Source organism: Sphaeramia orbicularis, chromosome 16 (assembly GCF_902148855.1).
Source record: "Sphaeramia orbicularis chromosome 16, fSphaOr1.1, whole genome shotgun sequence".
NCBI lineage: Eukaryota > Metazoa > Chordata > Actinopteri > Kurtiformes > Apogonidae > Sphaeramia > Sphaeramia orbicularis.
The window spans coordinates 6457043-6483950 of record NC_043972.1 but is presented as its reverse complement, the minus strand read 5'-3'; the positions used below and the strand labels follow the sequence as shown (position 1 = coordinate 6483950).

Sequence of the window (26908 nt, the reverse complement as noted above, 5' to 3'; positions counted from 1 at the left end):
GGCCTGCCAAGCACTGTAACACCTCAAAGAGCCTGCGCTTACTCCCCTCATCTCAGTACTTCTGCTTCCACTCGTCATTTCTCTCATGTCTCATCCAGCATCCCTTTACATCTTCCACTCTGTTCCCATTTTTCATTTCTTTGACTTTTTCTCACCCGCCCCCCAACTCTTAATTTTCTCTCTCTTCTTCTCTTTTTCTCTCCACAATTTTTACTTCCTTCGGGATTTAGGGAACTTTTAGTGGATGAGAATTGCCAAGTCCACATTCTGTGTGGCTTAGAGAACTCCAGAGGAGCAAGAAGGGAGGAATAAGAAAACATGTAGGAGAAGAAGCACGGAAAAAAACTCTGCAGTACCAGATACAGTGTGAAGCAAAATATACATCTGCATTTCATTACAATCATACTCCAAACACTACATTTCCTTTATGTTTAAATTATTTGTCTTTTTTGATCAAAATTGATTCGCCTTTCCTTACTGACTCGTTTCATCTCCCTTACTTTAGTTTCCACCAGAAAAATAACTTGGCCGCCCTGCCAACTGGAAGTAATGAAAATTGTCAACATATGATGCTTATCTTTTTAAGGAGCGCTCTGCTGCACCAGCGTTTTTCAGGTCTTGAGCGTTTCCTGCTGGAGTTTTTATGGTGGATCATGGTAGCAGCAAATTACAGAGCAAATGGTCATTCACTTCAATTACCTTCCATTCAACATCATCAACCATGACATGCAATTAATGTCCATGGAGAGGTTCTCCGGGAAACTGCGGGAGTAATAGTGTACCTAAAACTCACAGCCTCGGACAGCGAGGAGGCCCTCATTATGTTATTGTCTCATTTCATTCCTTTTTTCTTAACAAATGCAGCATTTGTCTTATTCTAGTTTTCTGATGAGGATGTCACAGTTTGAAAACCACTGGATAAAACACAAGAGCAATCAGCTACAAATAAGAATCAGACTATTTTAATTAGGGAGGAGAATTTTTGTGGTTTTTATTCCACAGCTGTGCCTTTGCATTTGACATGAGAAAACACGAATTAATAGAAAATTAAATAGGTGTTTACTAGTTTTTCAATCAGCGTTGTCAATGCTTAATCACAGTTGTATATTTTATATTTTTTACATTATTGTTTTCATATGAAATGTCAAAACATCTTCAGTTTGTTATTTTCCTTGATTGCTTTGCAGTTTTGTTTTCAGCGTCGCAGGCAAAAACACATCATCGCACATCACATCATCTGTAAATATTTGTTTTGCGCTACACGTTATTTCTCTCTCGCTGCAGTTCCGATAGTGACTGTGGGTCGGTGCTGCCGTGTGATCAGCTGGTGTCTCCCATGGCGTTGGCCGCCTGCACCCGGGTGGACTCCTGCTTTGCTCCGTGGTTTGTCCCGTCGCTGGGTGTGTCCCTGAAACTGGCCCAGATGGAAGTTCACCTTTGCCATCACCTGGAGCAGCTGGGCACCGGTAAAACACACAGTCACTAAAAACATCAGAAAGAGCTACATTAAGAAATACTCAGATGATCTGTGACTGTTCATATGTAAATGTTATGGTATAAATATATGTATACATATATATATGTATGAGGAGGAATGTAACAGATTGTGGCATTGCCATTTGTAAGTGCTCTTTATAAATAAAAAAAAATTAAAAAAAAACACAGTCACAGAGGAAGAAGCTTTAGTGTTAAATGACTTTAAGGATGCATTGTATTGGACGAATTGTATGTTGATAACGATACTTGATATTAGAGATCTCACACAGCAGCAATAAATGGAGCAGACAGTCAAACTACAGTCATTGCTTTCCATTATTTGAGCCAAGGTCTGACATTAACATAGATGAAGTGACAAGTGCACCATATTTATGTAGATATACTAAAGGGTAAATGAATCCCTGTCTAATGGACAATGCAATACTCACCATACCTCAGAGCAATAATCACAACCCATGCACTTTGTTTTTAATTTCACCTCATATATATCTTTTATTACCTGTATATATCATTATTTGTTGTATATATTTGTTTTATCTGCAGTATAGAGTTAGCTTTTTGTATATTTCACTAGTATTTAGTTGTATTTTACTAGTATTTGTATATTTCAATATTTTATCTTTGTAGTTTTTGTATAATGCCAATATTTTTCAGTATACACTTTCAAGTATAATTTTGTGTGGTGTTTTTTCACCGACTTTTGTACTTTAAGTGTTTGTTCCTAAACAGAAACAGAGCTGCTAACCTGATTTTTGTTGTTTTTGTAACATTGACAATAAAGATATATTCTATTCTATTCTATTCTATTCTATGAAAATAGTCATTAAATAAAAAGCTATATTTAGATTTTCTGTGGTGTTTTAGTGTCATTTATGGACACAGTGCGTCTTTGCTGATGCAGTATGCGTCCAAGTTTAACACAACAGAGACAGGAACATCATGATGCTTTCAATGACACTTGTAAAATTCAGACATGTATAATCAAATGCCCAACCAGGTTGTTTTTTTTTTTTTTCTTTTGCTTCCATACATAGGTCAACTTCTGTTATAGTATAAAAATGCAGTCTCCTATTAAGATTAACTAGTGAACCCACCATTTTCAGGCTCAGGTCATGAGAAATCAGCCTGTTCCCTCTTTAAACACATATGTTTTGTGTCTTTCTTCCAGTTCCATCACGACAGCTCCGCCCCTTCCTGCCAGACAGGAAGTTGCCTCAAGAGCAGGAGTTCATGGTGCTCAGTGCTCGGGAACCGCGGGTCTTCCTGCGTCAGTGGAGCAACGGACCACGTTACTGTCAGGAGTTCAACTTCTCCACTCAGCTGGACTGTAAGCTGCTGGAGTATCGGAATCTAACACACCTTCAGCTCCTTCAGCCCTGTGTCCTGCAGGTACAGACAACCCCTCATGGTTTTATTGTCCTGTTTGTATGCGTTGTACTGTTATGACATTTACTGATCAATAGCAGACAGTAAATTAATCTAGAGGTTTATTTCTTGTGTGTTTCAGGGCCAGGCTACTGCCACCTGCTGCCCCCAGAACACCACATTGGATGCAAATGTGTTTGTGGACCCAGTTTTCCTCAGCATCAGCCAATACGCCATTCACACCGTGGACACGGCCCTGCACAGCTGGAAACAGGTGCATACAATACACATGCATACAACAACCAGCCAATTAGAACATCAGTATCTCTGTTAGACCTATGATTCCCAGTCTAGGGTGTTTATTTTCTTTGATTTTGTTCCTCCTACTTAAAAGCCTCGAAGGAAAAAATGAAAGGAGCCACTGTGTTATCCTACTAAATTTTCTGTTTAAAACTAATGTATAAATAATGTAGCTTGTTTGTATTGGCTTCTTTGAAACATTATAGACGGATTAATGGCGTCATTGATGAGTTGGTGGACTGATTTCCATAAAAGAGCGGCAGAACTGATGAATGCTCTATCGCCTCCCGTCTGGTTTGTGGTTCTGTATGATTTGGAGAGATGTTTGGTGTGTCATTGGAACTATATTTATTTATATTTCACAGAAGCATCAGAGTGAACAGGTATTTTGGAACATAAGGAAATATAAGTATCAAGCAGTGACAGATATGGTGATTTCAGGACCAAGTATACAGAGTAGGGCTGAAATTACTATTTGTGTTGTCAAATAATCTTACTGTTTCTTCATCAAGACTTTAAAAATAGTGGATAAGCCTGGTAATCCACTACAGCCCAGTGTGGTGTCTTCATTTTTACCCAAGGGTACTTAGTCCACAACCTAAAGATGCTTTTCTGACAGTCTTTAAGAGAAAAAAGGGGCAAAAATGATGGAAGTTTAGTGATTTATCAAAGTAATTTCATGTTTCATGACTAATCTATTAATTGATCAGTTGTTGCAGCTTTAACTCAAACATGACTTCTTAAAAAGTAACTGTCCTCCTGGTGATCGTGCCTGTAAGCATATGGTTAATATATTACAAGCAAAGGGGTTGTAAATCCGCAGAAAATCATAAGACACTGCATGAATATTTATAGGTTATGCTAAAAGTCTCTTTTTTTCCCAGATGGAGTATCAGCTAAACAAATTCACAACAAAGTGGAGGTTTTTATGAGAACAATTTTGGTTGCATTCCAGTAGTAATAAAATTTTCAGCGTGGAACTGGCTTTTTGGTTTGGTGTAAACTCTGACTAAGAGGCTACGGCGTGTCTTCTAATGCTATGGTCCTCGTCATCTCTCAGTTCTCAGCTCTCAGCACTGCCTCTGGTAGCCAGGATACTTGTGTGTGAAGTGATGCCCATGAAAACACGGTAAAACTTGAGTGCTGACACCTGCCAAGACTTCATCTGGCCTTAGTCCTCCACCCACTTGTCTATTACACACATGCACACACACACATGTAGAGCGTTGAGGGAACACACACCCTGGCCTCTCTGGCTCGGTGTGCCCTATCATGGCTCTGCTGTGCTCAGCTGTGGCTGTGCTGACTCATATACTGGCCTCGGGAGACGTGAGGTACGCTCATACTTTTACATGTATGCACATTCTCCTGCCAGGTGAAAGAAATAATAGCTTATGTTTTTCTAAGAACAGCTGCGGTCTTTTACCTGTGGAAAATAAAATTAACTGTATAGAAAATCTACTATTAAATCTTTTTTTTTCAGCTCAAGATTTAATACTTTTGTTTTAACTCAGTGGCATCATTGACTCATCAAACGCTCTTAACCATCCGTGTTGGATGATGGGTCATACTTGACCCTTGGCTCCATCTTTGCATCATTTAGCTTAACCAACTGAATGTTCCCTATTTCTGCTGGTTAATTTAGCCATAAATAAGACTTTAGAGCGTTGGTGTTGTAACGAAAGGTCATATTGCAGCTTTACTGGAGTGTTTTGGACATGTTGGTATCCATGGTGGGCTCTACCCAACATCTCAAGCATGAATTGTGCGGTTATTAGTTGCTCATTGCTTTCAGCCTGGCCTTCTCTGATACTGATTGGGTGATATGTTTGGCTTTTGGAATGCCATCTCTGCCCAGTGGCTTCACAGTCAAACATATTTGAGACATGCGGTGCAGAGGGGAATACCATACTATACTGGTACAAACTGCACTTCAAGGTTTTTAAGACTCAGTGTGTAAGATTTGGAGGGAATTATTTTAACCTAATTTTAGAAATGAAATTTTCTTATAATGTAATGTTTCTATCAGTGTTTCATCACCTTAAAAGAAAGAATTGCTGTGGGTTTTTTTTTTGTTGTTTTTTTGTTTTTTTTTTACTGAAGCATGAGATGTTCTGCTCAGAATTTATTTGTTCTTTTTATACGTTCACGCTACCAGTAGCCACCGTCAAATCCAGTATTTTTTCTTGGGTATGTCCATTCTTTTCTCAGATTTCACTTAGATTTTGGTGGTTCAAGGTCAAAGTCAGTGTGAATTTACAACATAGTTTTTCTAATATGTAACAAAAAAAATTGGCATAACTGACATTTTTCCCCCTACAAGTCGACTTTAGTCTTGTGAAAGAAGGACAAATGTTGACGTGGACTCAAGGATGAACTGATTCGATTTTAGTTTGTTTTTCATGGAACTTATTGTTAGTGTAGTTACCCCTAGACCACTGACCACTGGACCATCGACCTTGACCTTCATTTTCAAGGTCATATTGGTGTCGACAAGTCTAATTTTGCCTTCAGCAATCCCATTACTGCGGTTATTCTTCACCAAATCATCCAATCTCTTTTTAATTTAGGTGCAATTTGGGAAACTCTTGAGGATGAACCGAAAAGATTTTTCTCTTAGTTTTTCATGGAAATTAGTGTTAGTCTAGTTTTTATTTTATAGAAGGTAGCATCCAGTGTGAAGGTCCATTACCATATGATGTTTCAGTTTGAACTGGTGCCAGTGTCCTCTAAAGCAAAAAGCCCAGAATGAAGCCAAACACAGACAGTAATAAGAGTCTTCTATATTTTTATTGCAAAATTGAGGTTGAAGTGATACGTTCATTCATTTATACTTAGCGCCCTTAGAAAAGCACTGGTCAGAATAATATGTATATTTGGAGATATATTAAATTAATTGGTTTGGGGTTGCCTTCATATTAAAGAAGGAAGCATTGGTCATTAGAGAATGAATTGTGGACAAATTGTGATCAACTTAACACGTTTATTCAGTCACTGAATACAGGTACTCAGAAATTGAAAGTGTCATCATTCAGTATCAGGTGTGTCCACCTCTGGCTTCCAAACAAGCATGGAAATAAGTCTCATGATCCTGTCCTGAGGGATCTGATCACTCAGACAACTGATTGTACTGCGATGACAGCGCAGACGGCGAGCCACTTCACCACGGCTCAGACCTGCGTGTAACATGTCAATGGCACGTTCTCTCTGTTATATCGTAAGTTGTGGCATTTTGAGGTGGCAAAAACATTTTGGCGTTTTCTTTGCTGCCTTTATATCAGCTATTGACCACACCTAAAGTTACCAGTCAAGTGTGACTCTGTACAAGAGACTCGACTAAATGCCCGACATTAAGGGATTAGTCCAAACGCCAACATCATGCGTGTCAGGAATGAAAAAAACACAGCTTTTAACTGTGTTACTCATCTTGTGAGCAACATATACAAAATACGCACCTTAGCAAATCATTTTGTGGAAATTACACCACATGTTTGGACCGTGCGTTTTTAATGGCACTAAGTATATTTGTGATCTGCAACTTTAGCAGTAACTTCAGCAGTAGACATCACTACATCTCATCTACTGTTTTAAGGCCAACGTGCTCACACTTGAATCCAAATCCTATCACTACATCTCCATGTTCATTTGGTTTTCTCCTTTATCTGTATCACAATTAAGCCTTCTTTATTATCCTAATTGGACTAAACAGCAGCCGCCTTGTAACTTGTACAGAACTATTTTTTTAACTACTTCCAGCCTCCACCACTTCACTCAACACAAGGGAAAAAAACAGTGTAATTATAGAAGGCAAATGTGCTGCATGTGGGTATGGCACTCCTGGAGTGAGGGGTAGAAAGAGGTCAAGTACAAAAGAATGATCCAATAGAAAATATTCATATAAAATCAACATTCAGAAAGTTGTGAGCGATTTATCTCACTTTCTTTCTTTCCAATTTTTCACTTGAAGTTATTCTTATATGTGGTGAGAAAACCTTTAAAGCGTGTGACCGAACACAAGTCGTCTGAGGGCGTGGGCGACTGTAGACACGTATGCGAGGGCGTCCGTTTAGGCCAAAATCCATCTTTGATCTGATAGAGGGTTACATTCCACACTCATAAATTTTTCCATCCATAGAAAAACTTGATCCTAATCGAATGCATAATCAGAAGCAGTTGGAAATGTTAACAGGCTCTGTCCTTCCGCAACAGAAGGATGTATCCTAACGTGTGTAATTGTTTCAGTGATTTTCATGTTTCCTGGTGTCAAGGCTGGCAGGCAGGCCCGTTGTGATGTGGCCTGCAGGGTCAGCATTGAACCGTGGAGAAGATTCCTCAGCTACCACACAATTGAAACCTCACAACCCAGCCATGGTCATACCACACCGCCACAGCCAGAACAGCTGGAGCACTTCCAGATGAACAGCAATAAATAGAAATAAAGTGCACTTTTAGGTATATGGTTGTAATTTACACTCATATAGCGGTTATATGTTGGAATATACAGTTGTAGCCATGGTAACAGGGGCTATTCCTGTGTCCGTGAAGAAATCTAGAAGAATTTTCTGGAAATCATATTGCGTTATGTTTTTTAATTAATGCTGACATAAGTGCATTTTTTCATTTGCTGTAAAACTGGAGTTATTGTCATTCTATTTTGTTTATTGTTATTTAATCTTTCATTTTGGTTTTGGGGAGTTTTATAAGCACTTGAGTAGTTTTTTATTTTTTTATTTTGAGGAATTTGTTTCATTTGCTTTAGATTTGTTTCGTTCTGTTGTTAACTTCAGTTTTTTGTGTATTTTAGTGAAAGTGTTTATGTATGGAAGCTGAAAAATGTAGAATGAAACAATAAATGCCATTGTTTATTAGCACGTAGTTGACCATCGACAGTTGTTAGACATTGTTAGAAAAACAAAACAAAATTGATTTTATCTGTAATTCCATCTCGTTTTAGTTGATGCTTCATTGTTGTTCACCATAGGTTTATACTTTGCTTCTTTTGAAAGCTGTTGTTTTATAACAGTTAAAGTTATGTTTTCACTGGTTTTAGTTTTAGTCGCAGTTTACAGTGATTTTCATAACCTTCACGTTTGTTTCTACATCAGGAAGCTAACATGTCCATGCATTCAGTACAAACTTAGCTCATTTCATGCTCCAGCTTCATTGTTACCAGTTACAGAAGATCAGGGTGAAACTACAGTCTCATTTTTCTTTTAGGACGTTGCCTTTTCTTCGAATAATCAGTCTTGTTTTGGCTCATATTTTTGCACTGCGAAGCCCCATATGGCCCCAGCCTCACTCCCCCACCACTCTAACCTCAGGCCCCCATGCCCCCATCCTCAGTTCTCGGTCCCCAGCCCCCAGTTTGAGTCTTCTCTCCCCCTAGCCCTTAACCCCAGGGAAGTGGCTTTGGTGGAAAGCCACACAAAAGCCCAGTAGTATTTACACACTCTGCTTTCTCACAGAATGTTCACAGGCTGTTACATGTGCAATTGAGACAACAGGAACTTTCCTCGTTATTTTTCCCTTTTCTCCCATGTTGGAAAGTGATAAAGAGATCATGTTTCCGGTTGCAGCAGATGTGCAGGCTAGGTCCATCTATAGAAGAATATATATATAGGTGATTTTAGAACTAATTATTGGTGCTTTTTGTTGCCCCTCTTCTGCTTTCTCTGTGGTGTACTGTTTCATGTGTATAAATCATGAGTGGGTGTCATTATTTACAATCTATATCCCAGACATTTTACTGTACCTTGCCATTTATATATGTGCCACTCTGTGGCTGATCTGGCCCAGACTTTGTGAAAACTAAAGTAATATCATCTGGGTGGATTAGGGAAATGGATACTTTGATTCCTGGTAGGACTGTGTCTGAAGAAGAAGCTGTCATCTTGTGCTCTTTAACAAGGAAGATGTGTTGACTGTTTAAATACCTTTGTCTCAATATTTGTCTACTTTAAGTCTCTAGATAGACCGAGAGTGATTATGATTACTGGAGGAAGCTTTTCTGAACCGTGTATCATGTTGCCTCATGAATTGAAGAGGAAAGACGATACCATCAAAGAGTGGGCTTAGCAATGGCATCTTAAGATGGCAGCAGGAAGTTTGTAAATCGCAGTGTCAGATTCATAAGGGAGCGCAGATAGTGTTCCGCTATAAAACTGGAAATGGATTTCAATCCACTTTAGCAGCTGTCCCATCTATATTTTGCTCCCTCTACCTCTCGCTCTCTCACACATCTATCATCAAGTGTTCTTTTAATGGTGTAAACTTTCCCATCCGTTTTCAATAGCATCAACAACCCCAGGACCCTGAACGTGCTTGGCAGTCGAACTCCGAGCTGTTACTGCCAGTCTCTTTTAACCATCAACCATCAACCCCCCTGCCATTTAAAGTATACAGCAGGCTGGGGTCTCTCTTTGTTGGGATAGCTGAGTAGTTACTGAGAAGCTGTCTGAGCCCCGGTCATGTGCGTCAGGACTCAGGGAGGGGTGTGCACGAGAGATCCCATCACAGCCTAAGAGCCTTTGGAAAGATCTCAAATAAAACTTGCACATATACGCACTCACAGTCCAGCTCACATGTACGCTATGTCCTGGTTCTAAATTGTGTACTGAAATGCCGTATGCAGGAGACTTGACACACTCCCCTCTCGCTCTTAGACCAGTGTTTTCAATAGCAGACCAGTGAGCTCTGCTCCCTTGCATGCGAGGTGACGTATGAGTGGACAGCATCCCTGTATGACTCGCATGACTTGAGTTTTCTGTGAGGCTCATTGACCCATTGCTGTAGGTGGGCCAGGCTTCACCATATTGTTTTCTTCTAACAAACCACAATATATTGATGACTCTTACTAACAGGAATGCCTACTGAGTGGCCTGTTGTGTTCCAAGCATTGAAAAAATGTTAGGAAAAACAGAGTTGCCATTTGAAATGAGCTGACATCTCCAAACTTGTTTATCACAGCAAACACCAGCCTTTAGCGATTTTATGAAGAGTGTGAAAAAAAAAAAAAAAAATCAGTGGTTTGAGACAGGATTAAGGACTCACCAAGGTTTTTGTGGGACCAGGGGGTAGATTTGGCCTTGAAGCCCAGAGCTCAGACTGATAGGCTGTGTCTAAGACTACTCACTGCTCAACATATAGTCCACTATAATCAGTGGTTTCTCAGGGTTTTTTGCTTGGAGCCATCCATACTTATCTAAGAAAAGTTCAATACAGCCCACACACACTAAATAATAAAGTGGCTCATTACAAATGTTTAAAATCAGTCGTTCATTTTTTTTCCTATTTTCTTTTGGTTCATCCTGATTGTATGTGTTTGCATATTTAACAGCCCTTAGAAGGCAAGGCCAGGCTAGGCAAGTTTATTTGTACAGCACAATTCATACACAGGGCAATTCACAGGGCTTTACAAAGAGTTTTAGAGGTCACAGAGGTGTGACCTACAAAAAAACTCTCACTTTTTAGTACTATTAGACTTTTGATAAGATCCAATTACTGTATCAGTATGAGTTTAGAGCTAATAGTAGTACATCACAGACCTCCTGTTGGATTAAAACCTGCAACCTGGTTTGGGAACCATACTCAATACATAGTGAGTTCAGTATTTTGTGATCCAAATGCAGAGTTTTTCCAAGGTACTCTGTGTATCCCAGTATTTTTCCAAAGTTTATTGACTAGAAAGGGGAAGTCCTGCCCATTTGTGAGACCTTACTTAGAACAAAATAGCATTAACAGTCAGTGTTAAAAGTGAAGTATTTGTTTGATCCCCCTATTCCATCATTCGCATATATGATTTCTGTCAATTTAAAAGACAATTACAAGTGAATAAAGTGTGTTTGTTGTAAATCAGGCTGTGAAAATCTGTAAATATAAAGACTACACACCTGAAAGCCATGGATGTGACATCATCGTAACCGTCTCTGTCCACAATCTGTTCAGTCTGAAGATGTCTCTGCAGCTTCAACATGGCCAGACTGGAACCATTAAACCTCTTTAATACTTTTCACCTCACTCTCAAAGAACGTGGTGAGATGCACGGTAACATTTGTGTAAGTGTGAGACAAGGCATGCAATCCACAAAAAATAGATGTTATTTCACTGTTTTTACCACAAACTTCAACTTTCTCGGTGTATAAAATTATTTCTTGAATTGATAGACACTATATGTGAACGTATTGGAAAAAAAAAAAATAGCCATAAACAGTTTTTGGTTTCTCAGCATTGACCTCAGTTCATATTTCATATTCAAAGTCAGGTCCTAATCAGTCAGAGTGGAAGGGGCAGGACTTCAGAGTCTCTATACTCAGGGATAGGAGCAGGAGGTTTTTGTCAATTACACATAAATAACAAAAAAGCTTAAAAACAAAAGTTGCTCAACCATTGCAATTAGACTCTGGGGGAAAGTCCTTTAGCTAGTCGTGATTCTTTCCACAGTGATTTTACATTACTTTGTTTTAGATGGTGCATAAAATGGATTCTGCGCCTACGCCTTGTTCAGGGAAAATCCTGTAAAGTGAGAATTACTATACCCCCTATAGTGTGCTTGAAATATCCCATAATGCATCATGAAAAGTAATGCCCGCAGCATGCTCACTACTTCCTGCTAAGAATCCCACAGTACCATGTATCACACTGCACAGATGTGTAAAATATCATTGCACAATTACACAAGTGTCAGTTTTGTCATGAAATTACACTGATGACTAAGTGTCCAAACTTTGTGTGTACTGCTCAGACTGAGTGAATGGGGAGCGTTTTCTGGCACAACCATATAATTCACTCCCCAGTTGAGGTTGTGTTGTTTGCGGGGATGATGTCACTCATCTGTTCTACCGGCTGACAGCTCCCATACATTACTGAAACTGAGAACACATATCGTAATGCATATATGTATACAAATATATACTGCAGTTTACATACTTGGAAGTATTTCAGGGCTCATTTATTCACAAGCTCTCTTTGTGCCCCCCCCCCCTTCTTTGCCGCCTTCGCTCTGTGTTCTCTCTCAGAATGGGAACCCAGAGGCTGAGGAACTTGTCTACAGCCACTACGTGATCTGTAACGACACCCACGAGACTCTGCGTTTTGGCCAGGTGGACACAGATGAGAATGTGCTGCTGGCGAGTCTGCACAGCCACCAGTACAGCTGGAGATCCCACAAGTCCCCACAGGTATCGCACACACTCGGCATCCTCTGGAGACTCAGAGTAGAGGCTGCACAGCATCTGTTGTCCCTCAGCTTTGTGGTTTTGGAGTTTTGAGTAAAAACACTCTCATATGCATGTTCATACACACATTTAGCACTTTGATGTACAGTGTATGCAGTAGACATGAACACACATACATGTACTTGGAAAACTGTTACACCTTTCTATTAAGGTGTGTATAATAAGTGTTAGTTAGTAGGTAATAAGGCTCTCACGAGACGCTGTTATTGTGCCAGTAAGACTAATTATAGAGGAGCCAGTTGAGGTTGTCCATGCAACTGGTTTGTTGGTTTCTTAGCTGGTGTGGGAACAGAAACACCTCAGTTTCTTCCTGGAACAGCAGAAGAAGGAGGCCTGGGAGTTGGAATCACTGTTAAGGCTGCTGCCCTACAGCCTTGGATCAATGAAAGATAATGTACTTATTAACTTAATGAGGTTAAATCCTTTTATGATTGAGTTATTAACATATCGTTAGCCTCATAGCATAATTGCCTGAGTCATATTTTTGGCCAAATTGTGATATCTGTGTAGCTTTACTCTCCTAACACTGCTGAGTCATTTCTCATCATTGGCTTTGGCCTGGAAAAAAACATGACAGGCAATTATGATATGAGGCAAACGATATATATCCTTTTATTAAGTCATTATACACTGTTGCCCGTACAGTTGGAATAAAACATTTTACTACTTCTTTCTTTCTTTCTTTAGGATCCCCATTAGCTGTACCATAGCTACAGCTATTCTTCCTGGGGTCCTTACAATAATCTTTACAACTAGTCAATTCAATGCAAATAACATACACTATAATCATACAAATCAATTTTTTCACATACAACATAACATGACAGAAAGTAAATAACAGACAAAATACAGACACGACAGCTCTTCTCACTGAATAATTGTGATAATGTGTTTTATTCTTGATAAATAAAGTGTAACTGGGACTCAGTTTGGAATCATTGCACCCGGTTAAAGGTGATTACTGATGTGTATTAAGAATAAAAACAGGAATGTGTCTGAAAACACAATTATTCCAACTTTATGAGCAATAGTGTACATTAAGAGGTATCTTATGCAAGGATTTATTATGGCCATACTATTTATTAACTAAAGCTTATTAGAAATGACCTGTAAAATATATAAATACACATGTATACATATGGTGGTAATGTAGTAGAACAAGGCATCTGTGTTTAAAACAGACATTACCTGTACTGACGTGCACATGCATATACACTCTTAGGTTTTATACCTGGATACACATGCACTGGCTCTGTGCACATCTTGTACATATTTACAGGTCTGTACTTATTGGAACTTGAACAAACAAATAGTGTGTATTCACGCACAAATGTACACACACATATACTATGAACACACCGCCGCTATCAGTGTGCGTCTGTCAGCGCTCTCAGACAGTGCCCTGACAGCATTGTTAAAGAAGATTGATTATATTTAACCCTTTGTGGTTTTGAGGTTGAGCGGAGGGTGGGCTGGCGATCTGTGGCATCTGTGTGTGTTTGGTACGCACATGTTTCAGGACCCCCACGTGTTTCATGGTGAGTGTGAGAAAGTCAAGCTTGAGAAAAGACATGGCCATAATTGCTCGCAGTAAGTCAGTAAGTCAAGTTGTATTAATCATCGACCATGGTTAATCTTTGCTCTTACCTCACTCTTATTAAAACACACACACACACACACACACACACACACACTTGGAGAGTGGCAATCTGGCATATCAGTACGGCAAATACCACATCTCATTTTAGCAGTGAGCCAAAATGACCTCTGTATTTTCAGGGATGTTTTGGAAGAAAAATAGTCCGAATGGGCCAAATGTCTTCATAGATGAAGAATGTGATTCCAAGATGGTTCTGTCATGTGTTATTCCATCATGTGTTTGTGGTATATGAAATATGTGTTCTTAAGATGAATATGATTTGTGAAACTAGATAAATAAGAAATAGTGCAACTTTGCCAAATTCACTCAGTTTACTTATTGAGCTTGATGATAAAATGCCTGCCAATATGTCCGCCTCAGCAAATTGTAGCACACACCTAATTACATTCGGGGTTATAAAAATAGTGACACTGATAAGAGATGGGCTTGTGTTTCTTAAATGGTTACTTGTTTCTGCACAGTGTGTTTTTATTGCTCCTACAAATCAGTTTCCAGATTGAGTCTTAAGTGATCGTGCTGTTTTGTTTAAGTCCCATGATGCTTTGGAATGTCTAAAACAACTCTGATCATCATCAGCCATTGTTCCCTAGATGCCCACTCTGCATTGAAATCTTAGTTTCTGTTTAACCTCTTGACTGGTCGTCTTTTTGCCCTTATTGTTTTGTCTTCCGTGCAAAACATTGTCCATTCGTACAGCTGTAGTAATTATATGTAAAAGCAATGAACTTCAAAAATCCCAACCGACTCATTTTCCTCTCTACATCCCCCTACTTCTCCTGTTTTCTTAATTTTCTTGTACTTTTATGTCAGTCAGAGTCATTATATTTAATGAGAAAACTAACAATGAAAAAACCAATTTCATCAACTGAAATAAAATTATAGTTTTCCATAAACATCACGACTGAATAAAACTACAACGAACAAGGCAACACAAACTGAAATGAAGTCGAATTGTTATTGTTTTCAACCTCAATTTGCTCTGTGGCTTTGCACACTACGGGACTTTTAATAAACAATGGTTTCATAAATCACATTTGATCTCCTGCATTGTTTCATCTTAACATTTCCAGCCCCTATAAAGACTTTCCTCATAAGACTGAAAAACAAACAATAAACTAAACTAAAATTACTCAATTCCTCGTAGAAAAATAAATGTAGCTGCACTTATGCGCTCATTTAACTAAACTAAAACCTGAAGTAAAAGACTAAATAAAAGCTAATATTTAATAACCCAACAAAACACTTCTCTTCCTGTGTTCTTATCCAGTTTTCTAGTTTATTTTTACTTCACGTCTTTTTCATCTATTCCTGAATCAGTTTATATTTTACATTTTTTCTTTCATGTTTCTTTCATCTAATAATTTGCTGAACTATATTTTATACCAAATCTTCCAGACAGTTCCGGTCGTCTGCTGATGAATCTCAACTCAATAAAGACATTTCTATCTTGTCATCTTTCTAAACACAGTCCAGCATCCAGACTGAAGCTTGTAAACATGTTCACATCATCTTATTTCCGTCCGTTTACTCTCATTCCCTCCTTATTCCCTTGTCTAAGCACATCAGTAAACACTTTCCTTCTTGGGACCCACAGCGCAATTAGTTCAGTCATACAAGGGCTATGCTAATGTTACGCGTATAGTATTCTGTGTCTTTTCTTGGACATGGACTGTAGGGACCCATCAGATCCAGGCCAAAACACATGTCAGGCCACACACCCTAAGATGGAGTTTAGAAAACATAGCAGCGCAGTATTCCCCTGACACGTCTTGGGTCCAGGTCTCTCTTTCTTCCCGATGCTCACCTCCATCGGCTCGATGACATCAGTAGACCTGGACAGTCTCCGGCCTCCACACTCTTTTGGGGTCTCACTTGGACATTTGTGCCTTTCTCTTAAGACTCTCCAACAATATCAAAAGGCTTCCCAGCGCTGTCCTTGTCCCTTTCATAATCCCCCAAACACACAGCCCTGGTTGGGGTGTTTATGAGCACACTGGCTGACATCATTAGCCTCGTTTGGCTCGTCCTGCCACTGGCCTCCACCTGCCTCTCCTGCTCTGCCTTGGACTCTGGCTAGAAGGCAACTGTGTCCTTTTAATTTGTGTCACACCCCAGTAAGTGCTGTCCTCTCATATGGGATCAGGGACTTGGATTAGCTCCACAGGTTTTGCTCTGAATCTGGACCAGGCGGATGTGCTCTGTTCTTTGGCTGCACCGGCCTCTTTTTTTTTTATATTCATTCACTTCTCTTTTTCGAGACTGGAACTAAAACTAGCAGGTAAAGAATGAACTGAAACGTAAAAGCAGCAGTTTTCTGAAGACAAAATAAAATGACAATGAACCAAAGTCAGACTTATTTTCATTTTCTTCAAATGGTAATCTTGTATTAGAATAAAATGGCTGCATATTGTAGGACCTGTAGATTTAGATTCGAGATTTTATTGATCCCACAATGGGGGAAAATCAGTAGTCAAAGTAGCAACAGAATAAAGTGTAAGAAAAAATGTGCATGCATAAATATCGTGCAAAAGATAAACAGTTTAAAATAATCATAATAGTCGTAATAAGTAATAAAACTCTTTGAAACATTTGATGGACATTCTTTCATTTTACTCTTTTCGGCTTCTGTGAATCAAAGGTTTCCTTATAAAACTTGAGAAACTAATATTAAACCCAACAAAAATTACACTTAACTATCATTGTGTTCATGTAAAAAAAAAAAAGAAAAAAAGAAAAAAAAATGCTTAAGACTTGGTGAGTCATGTATTTTATCCATTATAATGCGTAACTATGAAGTACAAATCTTTCAAAGAACAAAATAAATACATAAATAAATAAATAGATTAGTAGTTATTAATGCCTTTCCACACTAATGCTGATATTTTGCAGAACAGATATTTTCCTCTGGAGATATACAGATATTTTCCTTGGGCTTCTCATCTACATGTAAACAGTATTTTTAGTCGTAAAAACTGAGATTATTCAACTTGTAGATTTTCTAAACTCCAGTTTGTGTGTTCAAGGAAACCATAGAGACTCATAAACGATGGTTCCTCACCCTATTTTACTCGTGTATTATTTCTTCGTGCCATGAATCTGCATCTGAAACATCAAATCCAAGTGTATAAATCAGTGCATGACCTGCAATAGATTGAGGACAGCACTGATACCTTTGGGAGACGGACCGGACCAGCATTATGGACAAACCCACATCATGTAAAGAATATACTTCCACAACCAGAACACTTAAGGTAGTGCATGTTTAATACTGAAGCTGTTGTTGCTGCTTCACCTTCATGGTAGATTAAAGCCTGTTACATCCAGTATTAACCCTTTCATGCATAGTGGTCACTACAGTGGACAGCTATTCTACAGCTGTTCTCTTCTATATTCATGGGTTTTGTTGTTTTAGTTCATATCAGCCAACACAGTGGACGCTTATACATCATCCCATAAACTGCAATTCATCCCATTACTGTAACTTTGCTGTTCTTGATAAACCTGATCTGCAGTGACAGGTCTGAGTGTAAATCAATTGTTATTTGTTAGACAAAAAGTTTTTTTTTTTTTTGCATATTACCTCCATGAAGTGAGTAATAACTAGCAGTAGAATATGTTAAAATGTGAGAAAACATCAGATTAGTAGGCTTAAAATCTTTTCATTTGTTTTTATCTCACTTTCTGATATTGGGTTTTAAACACATTTCTTTACTTCAAAAATTAAACGCATGGACATTTTTGTAACTTCATTAAAAAAAAAAAAAAACTCAATTGCTTTTTTTTCATGCGTAAGGGGGGATAAAAACAAGAAGAAAGAAAAAAAATCTTGACTATTGTTGTCATAATTCATGCATGAAAGGGTTAAATACGGTGTCCACAGGTTGGACAACATATACTGTGATTTGGGGTTGATTTTTTTGTGTTGGAGGAGGAAAATATCAGTTTACAAAAATATCCGTGTTAGTGTGGACAGGACATAAAAAGCACTTCAATGCACAACATAAAAAAGTAGCTTTGGGGTGGGGTGCAAAACTAGAAGTACACCTAAAGTTACTCATGCAAACCTTAAAGTAAAACTAAACTGAAATCATCATTGTTTTTATGTCCTCATTTCAGTCTAATTGTTGCATATTTTGCTTGTCTTTACTGTACCTTAGCTCTGTCCTGTACAGTTTTACCAACTCCTGTTAATATTGTCACTGTCAGGAGTTTACCTTGGCGTCCTAACTTTGTCCAACGCACACACACAGACTGATGTACAACCTTCCCGCTCCTGTCGTTAATGGTCAATCTCATTTTGTCCTCATGACTGTGGTATGATGTGTGCGTCCCAGCTGACCTGTCCTCTCAGCACAAACACACACAGTCCAGAGCTACTAATTTGCTGTTGTAAAGTAATCTGTCCCCCTCTCTGTTTCTGGCTCCCCTGAGAACCCACTGGACATGAGATCATCTTGAAAAATCGCTGGGAGAGAGTGAAAAAACGGTGGGGGTGAGGATGTAGAGGCGAGGGGCAGAGTGGACAGAGGGAAAACTTGTAAAATGAACAAGGAGGGTTTGCGAGGAGTTGTCGAGGTGGATACTGCACAGGCCTGCGTGAGGAAAAACGGGAGGACGTGGAAAAAGGGAAGCCAGGGCAAAGGATGAGCCATGTTCTTAGCACTCACAGATTGGCTTAGAGAGCTCCACAGTGGCAACACGGCCAAAAATGTGTCCGCCCCTCCCACTTTCACAGACTCTGTTCATTATTCACACACATCCCATTACGGAAGCGCAGATGAGCCGATTTGCCAACTGTGCTTTACTGTGGTCCTGTAAATGCTCTTAATATGCTATCGCCACTGCATTAAGTGCGAGCGGAAGAGAAAGACCTTCCTAAATGAACAGGCCCGCTGTTGTTTCAGCTTGAACTCAAACAGGGAGGTATATTTAAAATCCTGCAATCTCCCGTGTGTGTGCCTTTGTAGGAAAAGTGCTTAACGTGTGTGATCCTGAGCAGCCGAACCAGCGTACACTTCCCGCGATGTTGACATACCTCTGAATATCTGTCACTTGTCTCAGAAGAACGCCCCAGCAGAGTGTTTTCGCAGTGAAACATGAACCTCGGCTCAGGTCACACTCCCTCTCACTGCTCCTCTGTTTCTCCCCGTCTCCCTCGCGCTCCCTCCGCCTCCCCTGTTTCTGCCGTCAATCATAGGCAAAAGGTGTGTTAAAAGGGTCGATTGAGGCAGTCACGTCCTCAGAACCCGCTGTCATCTAACCCTCCGTCGAATGCATACCCACACATACACACTGTGATAAAATGTTTCCGAAGGCCTGGAGTCTGTCAGAGCTCTCAGTGCAGTTTATTTCTTTCAAGTTGAGCATGCCTTCACACCCCTGCATTCACCAGCCAAGGTAAGGAAGGCTGCAAACACAAGACATACCCTCATTTTGTGTTTAGCTCCTTAAAATATAACTTTCCTAGAACGAAAAGTTTGGTGATAGATGAATTGATACATTCTTTAAAAACACCAGAATGATCATGAGTGTAACTACGTACTCTCTATAATTACACACACAAACACACTCACTGTCTCCACCCTGCTGTTTTTCAGGACTCTGGCGTGTGGTGTGGTGTGGATGGTTGAAATATCTGGCTGCTCGGTACAGGATGCAGCCAGGCTGATGGAAATCCCTGTGGTTACTGTGGTTAGCAGGGCGAGGGGCGTAAAAAGCCCCCCGGATTTGAGAAGGACTTTTTAAGTGCCTACAAGGAATATTCACAATTTGTATAAATTGTAATTTAGCCGAGCTGCAGGCCTCGGCGGCACAGCGCTGCTTCTCTGTTTCTGGATGTGTATCTTTACGTGTCGGGGTGTGTGTGGTATGACTCCGTATGAGTGTGTGGTTCCCAGGGGTAATGTGCTGGAGATAGCAGCCCAGAACTATTAGTGTGTGGTTAGATTGGCCGTGTCGTTGGAAGGAGGCATGACAGGGAGGCATTGGACTGACTGTGTGTGTGAAATGAGAAAAAGAGAGTATTTTTTGCTTGTTTGTGTGTGTAACAGTTTTTGTCCTGTATCCATGTTTATGCGGTTGTGTGAGAAGACTTCTTATAGCGTATGAGTGTGTGTTCTGCTTATGTGGTGCAGGCACTTCGCTGTGTCGACTTAATATCCAGAGCAGTTCAATTTTTACAGCTCATTATTCAAAATAAGTATATTTAGACCTGAAAATGACGTCTATTTCTCCATTCTGAACCATTGTTTAAGAAACTCTGCCTTCCAGTGCAGTGGTGTGTTTGTACTGTTCATCTAAGATTGTGGCTTAAACTGTAGTCAATTAGGTTGACCCTTTGGGAGACATTAGCCACAGTGAGGTTAACCCACGCATTGACTGATCAGCGAGTGGGAGCGAAAGAAGCTGATGAAAAAGACTTTGATCCCTGGAGAAAACCTACACTTTCCTGCCGGTTATTCTCAGAAATGGGTTGGGTCCAGAAAGCAGCGTGTTATTTTTTTATTCTAAACTGATGCATAGGAAGAGGTTAAACATTTGCTACTCACTGAATACTACATTTTGGTGACTGTTTGTGTCAAAGTTCACTGTAGTGAAGAGTAAAGCGAACCACTCATGCATGAAATTCTTCCCCCACCTGGCCGTTATTAAAAGTTCATCAATGTATGACAGTAAAGGCATTCATCCTGTACTGTCACACCGTTGTCCTGCCCAGGCACGTCTCCTGAAACAAAGAATAAAAGAAAAATCATAGCTGTTGTTAATGCAGTGACGTAACATTTAGCTTCTATGGCAACAACATACAAATTGTGTGTGAGTCAGCTGGTCAGAAGCTAAGTCAGCCCCTGGAGAGAAAGGATTAATATCATCATGGCAGAAAAACACAATAGTCATCGTTAGGCGAGGTTACAGTCTCATTCAGCTATGCACGATTCACATTCCTGGGCCAGATTTTCATGGTAAATGACCAGTGAGAAGGATTTGGCAATCTTAGTCAGCACAGCACAAAAAAAAACTGCACCAGGAAATCAAAAAAAGACGATGGAGAGGGAAATGAAAACTCTGTCAAACATTATATTGTTTGACTGCCTGATCATTTTAACATATCTAAGTGGAGATGAGTCCCAGATGACACCAACTCCATCATCCAATGTATTAACCCTTGTGTGGTGTTCATATTTTTGTCATTCAGCCAGTATTCGTGGGTGCGGTAGACCCGCTGCATTTGTGCGTTTTTAATTCAGCATAATCAAACAATTTTATGATAAAATACTCAACAGATATTTACGTCATCCCAATTACAAGCAACATAAAAAGAATGTATGTTTAACATGTACCTTTTGCTTTTGCTAAATCACATTTATGAATTAAAGTGCTACTTGTTTTTAGTTTTTGTTTTTGTTTTTGTTTTTTTTAATAAATGTAATATAATCAAGATATGTACGGAAGAGGATTAGGGCCACTGGAAAAAATAAAAATAAAAAATTATGGTCCAATATATTTTTTTATTATTATTATGAGTAAAAAAAAGTCTGCATTCTGACTTTTTTCTCAGAATTCGGACTTTTTTCTCAGAATTCAGACTTTTTTCTCAGAATAATAATTTTAAAAATATATTGGACCTTTTTTTTTTTTTTTTCCAGTGGCCCTAATCCTCTTGCATAAGATATGAGAGGAAAAAATTCATTAAAAAAATAGTCATCATTTTTCTTTTAGCAAAAAATTAAACTGGGTCCCACAGACCCAAACACCATACAAGGGTTAATATTTAACAACATTTATGTCATTATAACTTATATATTCCGATCAAATATTTGGTCGTTTAAAGCATTAGTTACGGATGAAGTTTTTTACTCTAGTAATAGTACTAATACCACACTGGGAAAATACTCCATTGCAAGTAAAAGGTTAAAATATCTCAGTATTACCAGCATAATGTATCAGAATCAGAATACTTTATTAATCTCATGGGGAAATTATTGTATTTTAATATGTGCTTTGAGTGTGAAAATTAAATTTATTCATTATGCAGTAAAATGGTCCCAGGGAGGGTTTTTTTTTTTAATGATGTTTTGGATTCATTTTACTGCTGTAGATGATGTAGATGTTTTGGTAGCTTAATATAAAAGGCTGCATCATATTTTCATTTCGTATCACATTTTGTAGAGGTCAGAAAGTGTGCAGTAAAAATAATATTTCACAGATGTGTATGAAACATTGTAGGTGAAGAGTAAATATTGAGATTGATTTACAGTGCTGTGCAAAAGTCTTAGGCCATCTTTAGTTTTGTTATTTTTAAGGGTTGAAATTAGCATACATATTTATTTCTCCTCTTCAGATACAACATGAACATACAGAAAACAGGGAGGTCACACTAAATTTTACCACTTTCTATAACCAGATTGGATCTAAATATAGTGACTGACAAATGCATATATGTGAACATTAGACCTTTACTAAACCAACAATCCTAATGTTGGACTTTTACACAATACTTTATCTAAAATTATGATAAAAAGGGAGTGAAACCTCAAATCAGTGACACTGAAATGTATTAAGAAAGAAAGCAACTTCCACACATTGTTTGTAACTTTACTTCTGTTAATTTCGTTATCTATCATGTGTTGTGAACAGGTGTATATTTAACTTTGGCGATATTGTGTATTTACTTATCAGTCTGATTTTTTTCTTTGATATCAGATTCTATAAATGCACATCCTCACTTACTGATCAGAAAATGTCAGTTGCAAAGGGAATCAGGTCGAGATCCACTGTTCTATATGACCGACATATGTTTGTAGTGTTGCTGTCCAATGGAGAAGTTGACTTTTCATGATGAGGTTTTTACCACAGAATCAAAGAAGAGTGGTTTAGCTTAAGAAGGAGGAGAATTTTTCAACCTGTGAAGGAAACACTTTTATCACAGATATTCAGAATCACCTGAAAACACTGGGAATTAAAGCTGTCGAGAAATGTAGAGGAGTAGAAATACGGACAAAGCAGAAAATGGAAATGTTTAAAGTATTTAGAGAGACAGGTAGGTGGACGGACGGACGGACGGACGGACGGACGGACGGACGGACGGACGGACGGACGGACGGACGGACGGACGGACAGATAGATAGATAGATAGATAGATAGATAGATAGATAGATAGATAGATAGATAGATAGATAGATAGATAGATAGATAGATAGATAGATAGGCAAGGTAGATTTATTTATATTGCACATTTCATGTACAAGACAATTCCAAGTCTATTACATAAAACATTAAAAGCATTACAACAGGAAAGCAATAAAAAGTATACGCATGAGAGAAAAAAAAAACCAGATAAACAGATTAAAGAGATAAACAGATAATAGATAAAAACTTTAAGCTTAAAAGAAACAGTGCAGATTTGAACTTCTCAATAAAAACTCTATTCAAATGCAGCAGAGAACAGGTGGGCCTTTAACCTGGATTTAAATAAGCTGAGTGTTTCAGCCGGTCTGAGTCTTTCTGGGACTTTTTTCCAGATAGATAGATAGATAGATAGAGAGAGAGAGAGAAAGAAAGAAAGAAACTGGGAAATTACAGGTATTTCTAGCATCATTTCTTGACAGCAGTACAGTATCTGTCTCATTTTACCCAGTAGTCAAGGGTCAAAGGTCACAGAGGATTGTGTGATCTCCGGACTCGAGCCAACTTCACATTCAGAAGATTCAAAGGCTCAAACCTCTGATCATCCCATCATTGACCCAACCCTTGGTGCACATGAACTATTTCCAGTCCTGGGTGGATCAGCTCAGTGGGCACATTGTTCCAAAGGACTTCAGGCTGAAGTTATTGTTTTAAGAAATGCCCGTTGTTAGTATTTACTTTCAGTATGTGTCACTGGAGGAATCAAACCATTTCTCCACGCGATGCTTGTTTTGAGTGGTCCTGATTAGTGATTAATAGGATATGTCCACACACAATCATGCCTTGCCTTATATTGCAAAACATTTCAACATCACAATGTTGCCAGTAGTTTTAGAAATCAGTGACTTTGAATATTCTGGGGAGCCATTCTCATCTTTCTACAACCCACTATTTGGTCTTCATCCAACCTTTTAAAAACAATGTACTACATTCCCCAGCTCTCCACCACAGCTCCCACAGCCAAGACTTTCCATGAGAAAAACAGTGAAAGGACAGTGGGTCTCCACCTTCACCATCCCCTTTTTTCTTTTCATCTCTGTTGAATCCTGCTCATCCCTCCAAACCGACTCCAGTATTTCAGAGTTTGTTTTCTCACTCTTATGACAAGATGTGAGATTTTATTATGATTCCGTGGTGTGTATCTGATGAAGCCCTGATCTGTCGTGACTGCTGTGTATATATATTTGTGTAATTCCACTCGTCTTGTGTAGTTTGTCCCAGAGGAAGCCTTCTCTCTGACATGAGGAGATTAATTTAATTATTATGTTGATGAGAGCTGAGCTGCTAGAATCTCCTCTATTTGTTTTTCTATGTAAATCTTTTTAAACATGCCAATGTGTTAGCAGTTTAAAAAATATGTTTTCATCCTCTTTTGGCCTTGAAACTACAACAAAGGCCTTTAAACCACAGGTTGCAACCCTGTTTGGGCAACAGAACTGTTTCTTGTTGCTCTCCACATGACAAAAGTGTTGGTATGTTTTAATGACACTGAGCCACATTGTGACAGCAGCTTTATTCAGTCGAAATCCCAGTCTTAACAAGATCACCAACCCGTGCATGATGTCAGACGCAGAAAGAGCTCTTTCACTGTGGCCAAGGGTTTTTTATATACTTTCCATATCAGTTTTTTCAGTCTTTTCATATTTCTTTGTATGTTTAAATTACAACTGTGGAAGAATTTTTTTGTCAGATTGAGTCCCAGTGTCTAGTAAATGCTGTATACTGCCTTTCAGGTTGACCATGTTAATAAAAGAACATAAATAGGGCGGCACAGTGGTTTGTACCAGTACTCAAACTTTTCCATGTTGACTTTACCTGTTCTCTCTGAGCCACGTGGGTTTCCTCCAGGTCCCCCGGTTTCCCTCACCTATAAAAACAGGTACTTATAGGTTAATTCTCCTAGACCAAGGTGCTGATGAAGATCTGGAGTTGGTCAACCAGCATCTTCAGTGGCAGGTCACTACTCCAAATTTGTGCTATGTGCTAATGCTAACTGCTAATGCTAATCCTAGATACCACGTGTGTATTGCGAAGGGCAAAAAGTAGGGACCGAATTTCCCTTAACAAACAATAAAGCAGGTTTACCTTGAACCTTTTAACCCATAAAGACCCAAACGTCCCCCTTTAACCTAAACCATCTACTGACCTGAACTGTTTAATACTTGTTGATCCACTAATCCTATCAATACGTGTAAATAATTGGTGTAAATACAGTTGTTCATCTTTTCATCGTCATCAGATGTGACCCATTTGAACGTTCAGAGGCTCCGTAGTTGCCGTGGAAACACAGTCATCTTCTCCAGTATTGATTCACCAGTAAAACCCATGGAGCTGGATCAATGAGAGTGGTTGCGTACACTGGGTTTATGTTCAGTTAATGACAGATTGGACTGAAAAAGACACTTTTACTTCAGTTTTCTCTGTTTCTGATATAATAACCCTCAACTTTAATCTGAGCTTTAATGAACATCTACATGATCAGTGAATTAAATGTAAGAAAATACATGATTTTCACTGAAAAAACACAAAATACAGAAGATAATATTACAATAAATGGTGATAAATTGCTTAAGGAAGGAGGAAAATTCATTTGGGAACTGACACAAAAGTAGCACTGAGTCTTTATGGGTTAAATATAGTAAGGTTGCGGGGTTGGGCTCTGGCATCCCCGTGGCCTTCTCAAGGATAAATGCAACTATTACAATTTGTCACATTGCAAGGAATAAATCAAATAGTGTAAGCAAACACCTTACTTCAGGTAATGTGTGGCAGAAGGACCGATAAAACTAGGGATAGGATTATAAATATATTTATAAGTTGAATCATCAAGACAGTTTTGGCCAATTAGTTGTGACATCATCATTAACATGTGCCCTCAACCCAAACTGAAATACCAATAATAAAAATACTGACCAACCAAACACTTTTGAGACTTTAATATATGCAGCACTTGGCCAGAAACTGTGCCATAAATTTGTATCATATGATGTAAAACTTGCATCTCCTCTGATCTCTATCACTACCCTAAAAAATAAGACTTGTACAGTGTGGAATGAAATCACATTTCATTGAACAAAAACACTGAAAATATAATATAACACAAAACACTGACAAATCCTTCTTCTGTCTTATCAAATTCACCCCCTCAGAGCTGCTTTTTACATGTCAAAAATCATGGATGTTTTACATGTAAGTAATGCTTAGTGTTATATGTTCGTCCTCTTTTATATCATTTTAACTTCTTTAAAGTGTCTTTGAATACCCTTAGAATTTGTTCTAGAAATGAAACATATTATTTAGTTTAGTTTAGTTGTCTCAAACTTGAAGTAAAAAGAACAAACAACAATAAAAGCAAGAAGTCAATTACATATGCACCCATCAACGGTTATTAATCACAGAAAAAGTAACGAAATACAATAAATTCAGCATAACGGTACATATGTATCAATTGATAATACACAGTTTCCTACAGCAGCCAAACAAACCCTTTTACAGTCTCCGTTGTGGTTGAAGAGATCATAAATATGGCAGATAGAGGGTTTCTCCTGACCCATGGTCTGGCAGGACCTTGTGAGTCTGGGGGTCCCAGTGGTGATGACCTGGTTCAGCACCATGGACAGTACCAGGCTTTAAATTGTAGAAGTAAGTGGAGCATCCAGGTAACATCCAG

General features: G+C 38.8%; 1 protein-coding gene across 3 annotated transcripts in view; it reads left to right on the top strand.

Moving 5' to 3' along the window:
- Window positions 1-26908, top strand: part of vps13b (vacuolar protein sorting 13 homolog B) — a 464114-nt gene that overhangs the window by 359160 nt on the left and 78046 nt on the right. For all 3 annotated transcript variants that reach the window (XM_030157727.1, XM_030157729.1, XM_030157728.1), the window contains exons 43-46: window positions 1285-1466; window positions 2666-2886; window positions 3005-3136; window positions 12177-12338. In XM_030157727.1, the coding sequence (XP_030013587.1) occupies window positions 1285-1466; window positions 2666-2886; window positions 3005-3136; window positions 12177-12338 (697 nt within the window). The remainder of the gene's footprint in view (window positions 1-1284; window positions 1467-2665; window positions 2887-3004; window positions 3137-12176; window positions 12339-26908) is intronic.